The sequence below is a fragment of the Panulirus ornatus genome, chromosome 43, assembly GCF_036320965.1.
Source record: "Panulirus ornatus isolate Po-2019 chromosome 43, ASM3632096v1, whole genome shotgun sequence".
In the NCBI taxonomy this organism is placed as follows: domain Eukaryota; kingdom Metazoa; phylum Arthropoda; class Malacostraca; order Decapoda; family Palinuridae; genus Panulirus; species Panulirus ornatus.
The window spans coordinates 9511925-9524424 of NC_092266.1; the positions used below are offsets into that span (position 1 = coordinate 9511925).

Here is a 12500-nt window from a genome sequence, read left to right on the forward strand (position 1 = left end):
CAAATGGGAACTTCAGTGAAGGGCGCAAATGGGGAGGTGATAACAAGTAGTGGTGATATGAGAAGGAGATGGAGTGAGTATTTTGAAGGTTTGTTGAATGTGTTTGATGATAGAGTGGCAGATATAGGGTGTTTTGGTCGAGGTGGTGTGCAAAGTGAGAGGGTTAGGGAAAATGATTTGGTAAACAGAGAAGAGGTAGTAAAAGCTTTGCGGAAGATGAAAGCTGGCAAGGCAGCAGGTTTGGGTGGTATTGCAGTGGAATTTATTAAAAAAAGGGGTGACTGTATTATTTGGTTGGTAAGGTTATTTAATGTATGTATGACTCATGGTGAGGTGCCTGAGGATTGGCGGAATGCGTGCATAGTGCCATTCCACAAAGGCAAAGGGGATAAGAGTGAGTGCTCAAATTACAGAGGTATAAGTTTGTTGAGTATTCCTGGTAAATTATATGGGAGGGTATTGATTGAGAGGGTGAAGGCATGTACAAAGCATCAGATTGGGGAAGAGCAGTGTGGTTTCAGAAGTGGTAGAGGATGTGTGGATCAGGTGTTTGCTTTGAAGAATGTATGTGAGAAATACTTAGAAAAGCAAATGGATTTGTATGTAGCATTTATGGATCTGGAGAAGGCATATGATAAAGTTGATAGAGATGCTCTGTGGAAGGTATTAAGAATATATGGTGTGGGAGGCAAGTTGTTAGAATCAGTGAAAAGTTTTTATCGAGGATGTAAGGCATGTGTACGTGTAGGAAGAGAGGAAAGTGATTGGTTCTCAGTGAATGTAGGTTTGCGGCAGGGGTGTGTGATGTCTCCATGGTTGTTTAATTTGTTTATGGATGGGGTTGTTAGGGAGGTGAATGCAAGAGTTTTGGAAAGAGGGGCAAGTATGAAGTCTGTTGTGGATGAGAGAGCTTGGGAAGTGAGTAAGTTGTTGTTCGCTGATGATACAGCGCTGGTGGCTGATTCATGTGAGAAACTGCAGAAGCTGGTGACTGAGTTTGGTAAAGTGTGTGAAAGAAGAAAGTTAAGAGTAAATGTGAATAAGAGCAAGGTAATTAGGTACAGTAGGGTTGAGGGTCAAGTCAATTGGGAGGTAAGTTTGAATGGAGAAAAACTGGAGGAAGTAAAGTGATATAGATATCTGGGAGTGGATCTGGCAGCGGATGGAACCATGGAAGCGGAAGTGGATCATAGGGTGGGGGAGGGGGCGAAAATCCTGGGAGCCTTGAAGAATGTGTGGAAGTCGAGAACATTATCTCGGAAAGCAAAAATGGGTATGTTTGAAGGAATAGTGGTTCCAACAATGTTGTATGGTTGCGAGGCTTGGGCTATGGATAGAGTTGTGAGCAGGAGGATGGATGTGCTGGAAATGATATGTTTGAGGACAATGTGTGGTGTGAGGTGGTTTGATCGAGTAAGTAACGTAAGGGTAAGAGAGATGTGTGGAAATAAAAAGAGGGTGGTTGAGAGAGCAGAAGAGGGTGTTTTGAAATGGTTTGGTCACATGGAGAGAATGAGTGAGGAAAGATTGACCAAGATGATATATGTGTCGGAGGTGGAGGGAACGAGGAGAAGTGGGAGACCAAATTGGAGGTGGAAAGATGGAGTGAAAAAGATTTTGTGTGATCGGGGCCTGAACATGCAGGAGGGTGAAAGGAGGGCAAGGAATAGAGTGAATTGGATCGATGTGGTATACCGGGGTTGACGTGCTGTCAGTGGATTGAATCAGGGCATGTGAAGCGTCTGGGGTAAACCATGGAAAGCTGTGTAGGTATGTATATTTGCGTGTGTGGACGTATGTATATACATGTGTATGGGGGTGGGTTGGGCCATTTCTTTCGTCTGTTTCCTTGCGCTACCTTGCAAACGCGGGAGACAGCGACAAAGCAAAAAAGAAAGAAAAAAGAAATATATATATATATATATATATATATATATATATATATATATATATATATATATATATATATATATATATATATATATATGTACGCGGGAGACAGCGACAAAATATAATATAATATAATATAATGCTTGCATAGAGCCATTATAAAAAGGCAAAGGGGATAAGAGTAAGTGCTCAAATTACAGAGGTATAAGTTTGTTGAGTATTGCTGGTAAATTATATGGGAGGGTATTGATTGAGAGGGTGAAAGCATGTACAAAGCATTAGATTGGGGAAGAGCAGTGTGGTTTCAGAAGTGGTAAAGGATGTGTGGATCAGGTGTTTGCTTTGAAGAGTGTATGTGAGAAATACTTAGAAAAGCAAACGGACTTGTATGCAGCATTTATGGATCTGGAGAAGGCATATGATAGAGTTGATAGAGATGCTATGGTGAAGGTATTGAGAATATATGGTGTGGGAGGCAAGTTGTTAGAAGCAGTGAAAAGTTTTTATCGAGGATGTAAGGCATGTGTACGTGTAGGAAGAGAGGAAAGTGATTGGTTCTCAGTGAATATAGGTTTGCGGCAGGGGTGTGTGATGTCTCCATGGTTGTTTAATTTGTTTATGGATGGGGTTGTTAGGGAGGTGAATGCAAGAGTTTTGGAAAGAGGGGCAAGTATGCAATCTGTTGTGGATGAGAGAGCTTGGGAAGTGAGTCAGTTGTTCGCTGATGATACAGCGCTGGTGGCTGATTCATGTGAGAAACTGCTGAAGCTGGTGACTGAGTTTGGTAAAGTGTGTGAAAGAAGAAAGTTAAGAGTAAATGTGAATAAGAACAAGGGTATTAGGTACAGTAGGGTTGAGGGTCAAGTCAATTGGGAGGTAAGTTTGAATGGAGAAAAACTGGAGGAAGTAGTGTTTTAGATATCTGGGAGTGGATCTGGCAGCGGATGGACCCATGGAAGCGGAAGTGAATCATAGGGTGGGGGAAGGGGTGAAAATTCTGGGAGCCTTGAAGAATGTGTGGAAGTCGAGAACATTATCTTGGAAAGCAAAAATGGGTATGTTTGAAGGAATAGTGGTTCCAACAATGTTGTATGGTTGCGAGGCGTGGGCTATGGATAAAGTTGTGCGCAGGAGGATGGATGTGCTGGAAATGAGATGTTTGAGGACAATGTGTGGTGTGAGGTGGTTTGATCGAGTAAGTAACGTAAGGGTAAGAGAGATGTGTGGAAATAAAAAGAGCGTGGTTGAGAGAGCAGAAGAGGGTGTTTTGAAATGGTTTGGGCACATGGAGAGAATGAGTGAGGAAAGATTGACCAAGAGGATATATGTGTCGGAGGTGGAGGGAACGAGGAGAAGAGGGAGACCAAATTGGAGGTGGAAAGATGGAGTGAAAAGGATTTTGTGTGATCGGGGCCTGAACATGCAGGAGGGTGAAAGGAGGGCAAGGAATAGAGTGAATTGGAGCGATGTGGTATACAGGGGTTGACGTGCTGTCAGTGGATTTAATCAAGGCATGTGAAGCGTCCGGGGTAAACCATGGAAAGCTGTGTAGGTATGTATATTTGCGTGTGTGGACGTGTGTATGTACATGTGTATGGGGGGGGTTGGGCCATTTCTTTCGTCTGTTTCCTTGCGCTACCTCGCAAACGCGGGAGACAGCGACAAAGTATAAAAAAAAAAAAAAAAATATATCTTTTATATTCATTTTTTACTTTGTTGCTGTCTCCCCCGTTAGCGAGTTAGCGCAAGGTAACATACGAAAGAATGGCCCAACTCACCCACATACACATGTATATACATTCGCGTCCACACACGCACATATACATACCTATACATTTCAATGTATACATATATAAACACACACAGATATATACATATATACGCATGTACATGTCATACTGTCTGCCCTTATTCATTCTCGTCGCCACCCTGCCACATATGAAATGACAACCTCCTCCCCCGGATATGCGCGAAGTAGCGCTAGGAAAAGACAACAAGGGCCACATTCGTTCCCATTCAGTCTCTAGCTATCGTTTATAATGCACCGAAACCACAGCTCCCTTTCCACATCCAGGACCATGATAACTATTGACGTACCAGTCATCAGATGATGATGATAACCCTTTGATGTCTTCTCCACTAGGCCACAGGTTCCCCTGAAGGTGCTGAGAGCCGGTCAGCGACACAAGCGTGACCTGAGGCGTTATCAGCGTGACCTGAGGCGTTATCAGCGTGACCTAAGGCGTTATCAGCGTGGCCTGTTTTCCAAAGCGACATTGGACGACCTTCTCCGTGAGGTGGACGTTGCGGAGCTGCTGGCCATGTTAGAGAGATCACCACAGATGAGGCAGGCGGGTTACGGCACTGTTACATACGCCCCATCACCACCCAGGTACCTCTCCCTCCACCTACCCTCGCTACCCTCCTCCATACCTACTACATGACCCGGATCCCACACCCTCCTCCCTACTACATGACCCGGATCCCACACCCTCCTCCCTACCTACCTACCTACTACATGACCCGGATCCCACACCCTCCTCCCTACTACATGACCCGGATCCCAAACCCTCCTCCCTACCTACCTACTACATGACCCGGATATCACACCCTCCTCCCTACCTACCTACCTACTACATGACCCGGATCCCACACCCTCCTCCCTACCTACCTACCTACTACATGACCCGGATCCCACACCCTCCTCCCTACCTACCTACCTACTACATGACCCGGATCCCACACCCTCCTACCTACCTACCTACCTACTACATGACCCGGATCTCACACCCTCCTCCCTACCTACCTACCTACTACATGACCCGGATCCCACACCCTCCTACCTACCTACCTACCTACTACATGACCCGGATCCCACACCCTTCTCCCTACCTACCTACCTACTACATGACCCGGATCCCACACCCTCCTACCTACCTACCTACCTACTACATGACCCGGATCTCACACCCTCCTCCCTACCTACCTACTACATGACCCGGATATCACACCCTCCTCCCTACCTACCTACTACATGACCCGGATCTCACACCCTCCTCCCTACCTACCTACTACATGACCCGGATATCACACCCTCCTCCCTACCTACCTACTACATGACCCGGATCCCATACCCTCCTCCCTACTACATGACCTGGATCCCACACCCTCCTCCCTACCTACCTACTACATGACCCGGATCCCACACCCTCCTCCCTACCTACCTACTACATGACCCGGATCTCATACCCTCCTCCCTACCTACCTACCTACTACATGACCCGGATATCACACCCTCCTCCCTACCTACCTACTACATGACCCGGATCCCATACCCTCCTCCCTACTACATGACCCGGATCCCACACCCTCCTCCCTACCTACCTACTACATGACCCGGATCTCACACCCTCCTCCCTACCTACCTACTACATGACCCGGATCCCATACCCTCCTCCCTACTACATGACCCGGATCCCACACCCTCCACCCTACCTACCTACTACATGACCCGGATCCCACACCCTCCTCCCTACTACATGACCCGGATCCCACACCCTCCTACCTACCTACCTACCTACTACATGACCCGGATCCCACACCCTCCTCCCTACTACATGACCCGGATCCCACATGGTTGAGGTGTTCAGTCATCATCCGGAGTTAATGATCCATTCATCGTTAATCAACTGTACTCATAATATCTCAGATTCTCTCACTCACAGTCAGGATACACTCCTAATAATCTACATTATGCATTCATCTACTAATAATCTACATTATGCATTCATCTACTAATAATCTACATTATGCATTCATCTACTAATAATCTACATTATGCATTCATCTACTAATAATCTACATTATGCATTCATCTACTAATAATCTACATTATGCATTCATCTACTAATAATCTACATTATGCATTCATCTACTAATAATCTACATTATGCATTCTTCTACTAATAATCTACATTATGCATTCATCTACTAATAATCTACATTATGCATTCATCTACTAATAATCTACATTATGCATTCATCTACTAATAATCTACATTATGCATTCATCTACTAATAATCTACATTATGCATTCATCTACTAATAATGTACATTATGCATTCATCTACTAATAATGTACATTATGCATTCATCTACTAATAATCTACATTATGCATTCATCTACTAATAATCTACATTATGCATTCATCTACTAATAATCTACATTATGCATTCATCTACTAATAATCTACATTATGCATTCATCTACTAATAATCTACATTATGCATTCATCTACTTCTGATAACATTGATTTATAAAAAAGTTCCGGAGTTACCAAGGATGTCTCTCAAGCACTTCAGTAACACAATACTTGGCTATGTACAATAACAGGGAAATGTGAACCAGTTGACTGTATTGCTAATAACGCAGCCTTGCCTCACTCAGGCAGAGTCCGGTAGAGTCTTGATATGCACTAAGCAAATATTTAATTTTATTTAAACAGTTTAAGATATGACCTCTGACCCAGAGTGTTCCTTGTTCTGAAGTTTAACTTCGTATTATGAAGAACACGTCCCCTGCAACTCCTCCCCCAACTGATGGTCATACTGAAGCTTTGATCCACGTCCCCTGCAACTCCTCCTCCAACTGATGGTCATACTGAAGCTTTGATCCACGTCCCCTGCAACTCCTCCTCCAACTGATGGTCATACTGAAGCTTTGATCCACGTCCCCTGCAACTCCTCCTCCAACTGATGGTCATACTGAAGCTTTATCCTGAAGCTTTGATCCACGTCCCCTACAACTCCTCCTCCAACTGATGGTCATACTGAAGCTTTGATCCACGTCCCCTGCAACTCCTCCTCCAACTGATGGTCATACTGAAGCTTTGATCCACGTCCCCAGCAACTCCTCCTCCAACTGATGGTCATACTGAAGCTTTGATCCACGTCCCCTGCAACTCCTCCTCCAACTGATGGTCATACTGAAGCTTTGATCCACGTCCCCTGCAACTCCTCCTCCAACTGATGGTCATACTGAAGCTTTGATCCACGTCCCCAGCAACTCCTCCTCCAACTGATGGTCATACTGAAGCTTTGATCCACGTCCCCTGCAACTCCTCCTCCAACTGATGGTCATACTGAAGCTTTGATCCACGTCCCCAGCAACTCCTCCTCCAACTGATGGTCATACTGAAGCTTTGATCCACGTCCCTAGCAACTCCTCCTCCAACTGATGGTCATACTGAAGCTTTGATCCACGTCCCCAGCAACTCCTCCTCCAACTGATGGTCATACTGAAGCTTTGATCCACGTCCCCTGCAACTCCTCCTCCAACTGATGGTCATACTGAAGCTTTGATCCACGTCCCCTGCAACTCCTCCTCCAACTGATGGTCATACTGAAGCTTTGATCCACGTCCCCAGCAACTCCTCCTCCAACTGATGGTCATACTGAAGCTTTGATCCACGTCCCCTGCAACTCCTCCTCCAACTGATGGTCATACTGAAGCTTTGATCCACGTCCCCAGCAACTCCTCCTCCAACTGATGGTCATACTGAAGCTTTGATCCACGTCCCCAGCAACTCCTCCTCCAACTGATGGTCATACTGAAGCTTTATCCTGAGCTTTGATCCACGTCCCTAGCAACTCCTCCTCCAACTGATGGTCATACTGAAGCTTTGATCCACGTCCCCAGCAACTCCTCTCCAAACTGATGGTCATACTGAAGCTTTATCCTGAAGCTTTGATCCACGTCCCCAGCAACTCCTCCTCCAACTGATGGTCATACTGAAGCTTTATCCTGAAGCTTTGATCCACGTCCCTAGCAACTCCTCCTCCAACTGATGGTCATACTGAAGCTTTATCCTGAAGCTTTGATCCACGTCCCCTGCAACTCCTCCTCCAACTGATGGTCATACTGAAGCTTTATCCTGAAGCTTTGATCCACGTCCCCTGCAACTCCTCCTCCAACTGATGGTCATACTGAAGCTTTATCCTAAAGCTTTGATCCACGTCCCTAGCAACTCCTCCTCCAACTGATGGTCATACTGAAGCTTTGATCCACGTCCCCAGCAACTCCTCCTCCAACTGATGGTCATACTGAAGCTTTGATCCACGTCCCCAGCAACTCCTCCTCCAACTGATGGTCATACTGAAGCTTTGATCCACGTCCCCAGCAACTCCTCCTCCAACTGATGGTCATACTGAAGCTTTGATCCACGTCCCCTAGCAACTCCTCCTCCAACTGATGGTCATACTGAAGCTTTGATCCACGTCCCCAGCAACTCCTCCTCCAACTGATGGTCATACTGAAGCTTTGATCCACGTCCCCTGCAACTCCTCCTCCAACTGATGGTCATACTGAAGCTTTGATCCACGTCCCCAGCAACTCCTCCTCCAACTGATGGTCATACTGAAGCTTTGATCCACGTCCCCAGCAACTCCTCCTCCAACTGATGGTCATACTGAAGCTTTATCCTAGCTTTGATCCCTCCCATGCAACTCCTCCTCCAACTGATGGTCATATGAAGCTTTATCTGAAGCTTTGATCCACGTCCCTGCAACTCCTCCTCCAACTGATGGTCATACTGAAGCTTTGATCCACGTCCCAGCAACTCCTCTCCAACTGATGGTCATACTGAAGCTTATCCTGAGCTTTGATCCACGTCCCAGCAACTCCTCCTCCAACTGATGGTCATACTGAAGCTTTGATCCACGTCCCTAGCAACTCCTCCTCCAATGATGGTCATACTGAAGCTTTGATCCACGTCCCAGAATCCTCCTCCAACTGATGGTCATACTGAAGCTTTATCCTGAAGCTTTGATCCACGTCCCCAGCAACTCTCTCTCCAACTGATGGTCATACTGAAGCTTATCTGAAGCTTTGATCACGTCCCCTGCAACTCCTCCTCCAACTGATGGTCATATGAAGCTTTATCCTGAAGCTTTGATCCCACGTCCCCAGGCAACTCCTCCTCCAACTGATGGTCATACTGAAGCTTTGATCCACGTCCCCTGCAACTCCTCCTCCAACTGATGGTCATACTGAAGCTTTGATCCACGTCCCCAGCAACTCCTCCCTCCAACTGATGGTCATACTGAAGCTTATCCTGATCCACGTCCCCAGCAACTCCTCCTCCAACTGATGGTCATACTGAAGCTTTATCCTGAAGCTTTGATCCACGTCCCCTAGCAACTCCTCCTCCAACTGATGGTCATACTGAAGCTTTGATCCACGTCCCAGCAACTCCTCCTCCAACTGATGGTCATACTGAAGCTTTGATCCACGTCCCCAGCAACTCCTCCTCCAACTGATGGTCATACTGAAGCTTTGATCCACGTCCCCTAGCAACTCCTCCTCCAACTGATGGTCATACTGAAGCTTTATCTGAAACTTTGATCCACGTCCCCAGCAACTCCTCCTCCAACTGATGGTCATACTGAAGCTTATCCTGAAGCTTTGATCCACGTCCCCAGCAACTCCTCCTCCAACTGATGGTCATACTGAAGCTTTGATCCACGTCCCCTGCAACTCCTCCTCCAACTGATGGTCATACTGAAGCTTTGATCCACGTCCCCAGCAACTCCTCCTCCAACTGATGGTCATACTGAAGCTTTGATCCACGTCCCCAGCAACTCCTCCTCCAACTGATGGTCATACTGAAGCTTTATCCTGAAGCTTTGATCCACGTCCCCAGCAACTCCTCCTCCAACTGATGGTCATACTGAAGCTTTGATCCACGTCCCCTGCAACTCCTCCTCCAACTGATGGTCATACGGAAGCTTTGATCCACGTCCCCTGCAACTCCTCCTCCAACTGATGGTCATACTGAAGCTTTGATCCACGTCCCCAGCAACTCCTCCTCCAACTGATGGTCATACTGAAGCTTTATCCTGAAGCTTTGATCCACGTCCCCAGCAACTCCTCCTCCAACTGATGGTCATACTGAAGCTTTATCCTGAAGCTTTGATCCACGTCCCCTGCAACTCCTCCTCCAACTGATGGTCGTACTGAAGCTTTATCCTGAAGCTTTGATCCACGTCCCCTGCAACTCCTCCTCCAACTGATGGTCATACTGAAGCTTTATCCTGAAGCTTTGATCCACGTCCCTAGCAACTCCTCCTCCAACTGATGGTCATACTGAAGCTTTATCCTGAAGCTTTGATCCACGTCCCTAGCAACTCCTCCTCCAACTGATGGTCATACTGAAGCTTTGATCCACGTCCCCAGCAACTCCTCCTCCAACTGATGGTCATACTGAAGCTTTGATCCACGTCCCTAGCAACTCCTCCTCCAACTGATGGTCATACTGAAGCTTTGATCCACGTCCCCAGCAACTCCTCCTCCAACTGATGGTCATACTGAAGCTTTATCCTGAAGCTTTGATCCACGTCCCCAGCAACTCCTCCTCCAACTGATGGTCATACTGAAGCTTTATCCTGAAGCTTTGATCCACGTCCCCTGCAACTCCTCCTCCAACTGATGGTCATACTGAAGCTTTATCCTGAAGCTTTGATCCACGTCCCCTGCAACTCCTCCTCCAACTGATGGTCATACTGAAGCTTTATCCTGAAGCTTTGATCCACGTCCCTAGCAACTCCTCCTCCAACTGATGGTCATACTGAAACTTTATCCTAAAGCTTTGATCCACGTCCCTAGCAACTCCTCCTCCAACTGATGGTCATACTGAAGCTTTGATCCACGTCCCCAGCAACTCCTCCTCCAACTGATGGTCATACTGAAGCTTTGATCCACGTCCCTAGCAACTCCTCCTCCAACTGATGGTCATACTGAAGCTTTGATCCACGTCCCCAGCAACTCCTCCTCCAACTGATGGTCATACTGAAGCTTTATCCTGAAGCTTTGATCCACGTCCCCAGCAACTCCTCCTCCAACTGATGGTCATACTGAAGCTTTGATCCACGTCCCCAGCAACTCCTCCTCCAACTGATGGTCATACTGAAGCTTTGATCCACGTCCCCTGCAACTCCTCCTCCAACTGATGGTCATACTGAAGCTTTGATCCACGTCCCCAGCAACTCCTCCTCCAACTGATGGTCATACTGAAGCTTTGATCCACGTCCCCAGCAACTCCTCCTCCAACTGATGGTCATACTGAAGCTTTATCCTGAAGCTTTGATCCACGTCCCTAGCAACTCCTCCTCCAACTGATGGTCATACTGAAGCTTTATCCTGAAGCTTTGATCCACGTCCCCAGCAACTCCTCCTCCAACTGATGGTCATACTGAAGCTTTGATCCACGTCCCCTGCAACTCCTCCTCCAACTGATGGTCATACTGAAGCTTTGATCCACGTCCCCAGCAATTCCTCCTCCAACTGATGGTCATACTGAAGCTTTATCCTGAAACTTTGATCCACGTCCCTAGCAACTCCTCCTCCAACTGATGGTCATACTGAAGCTTTATCCTGAAGCTTTGATCCACGTCCCCAGCAACTCCTCCTCCAACTGATGGTCATACTGAAGCTTTGATCCACGTCCCCAGCAACTCCTCCTCCAACTGATGGTCATACTGAAGCTTTGATCCACGTCCCCAGCAACTCCTCCTCCAACTGATGGTCATACTGAAGCTTTGATCCACGTCCCCAGCAACTCCTCCTCCAACTGATGGTCATACTGAAGCTTTATCCTGAAGCTTTGATCCACGTCCCCAGCAACTCCTCCTCCAACTGATGGTCATACTGAAGCTTTATCCTGAAACTTTGATCCACGTCCCCAGCAACTCCTCCTCCAACTGATGGTCATACTGAAGCTTTGATCCACGTCCCCAGCAACTCCTCCTCCAACTGATGGTCATACTGAAGCTTTGATCCACGTCCCTAGCAACTCCTCCTCCAACTGATGGTCATACTGAAGCTTTGATCCACGTCCCCTGCAACTCCTCCTCCAACTGATGGTCATACTGAAGCTTTATCCTGAAGCTTTGATCCACGTCCCTAGCAACTCCTCCTCCAACTGATGGTCATACTAAAACTTTGATCCACGTCCCCAGCAACTCCTCCTCCAACTGATGGTCATACTGAAGCTTTGATCCACGTCCCCTGCAACTCCTCCTCCAACTGATGGTCATACTGAAGCTTTGATCCACGTCCCCAGCAACTCCTCCTCCAACTGATGGTCATACTGAAGCTTTGATCCACGTCCCTAGCAACTCCTCCTCCAACTGATGGTCATACTGAAGCTTTGATCCACGTCCCCTGCAACTCCTCCTCCAACTGATGGTCATACTGAAGCTTTATCCTGAAGCTTTGATCCACGTCCCTAGCAACTCCTCCTCCAACTGATGGTCATACTGAAACTTTGATCCACGTCCCCAGCAACTCCTCCTCCAACTGATGGTCATCCTGAAGCTTTATCCTGAAACTTTGATCCTGTACTTCACATAATGGTCTCCTAAACACAAGGAACTCTATATTACATATGTAGTTAGTGTACCCAGCTAACATACATATAGCAGGGGTTCATCCAAACCTTGGTGTCGGAGGGCATTCTCTGAAAGTCCAGGATCATTTGTACACCATTTGTGTACTCTTCTAAAGTGTACAGTAAATATCGGTGATCATCTGTTAAGATCAGAAAATACAAAA

General features: G+C 46.9%; 1 protein-coding gene across 1 annotated transcript in view; it reads left to right on the forward strand.

Moving 5' to 3' along the window:
* The window catches only part of LOC139762268 (uncharacterized), a 51006-nt gene that overhangs the window by 36267 nt on the left and 2239 nt on the right, over window positions 1-12500 (forward strand). The window contains exon 6 of the mRNA XM_071686862.1: window positions 4034-4282. Coding sequence (XP_071542963.1) covers window positions 4034-4282 — 249 coding nt within the window. The remainder of the gene's footprint in view (window positions 1-4033; window positions 4283-12500) is intronic.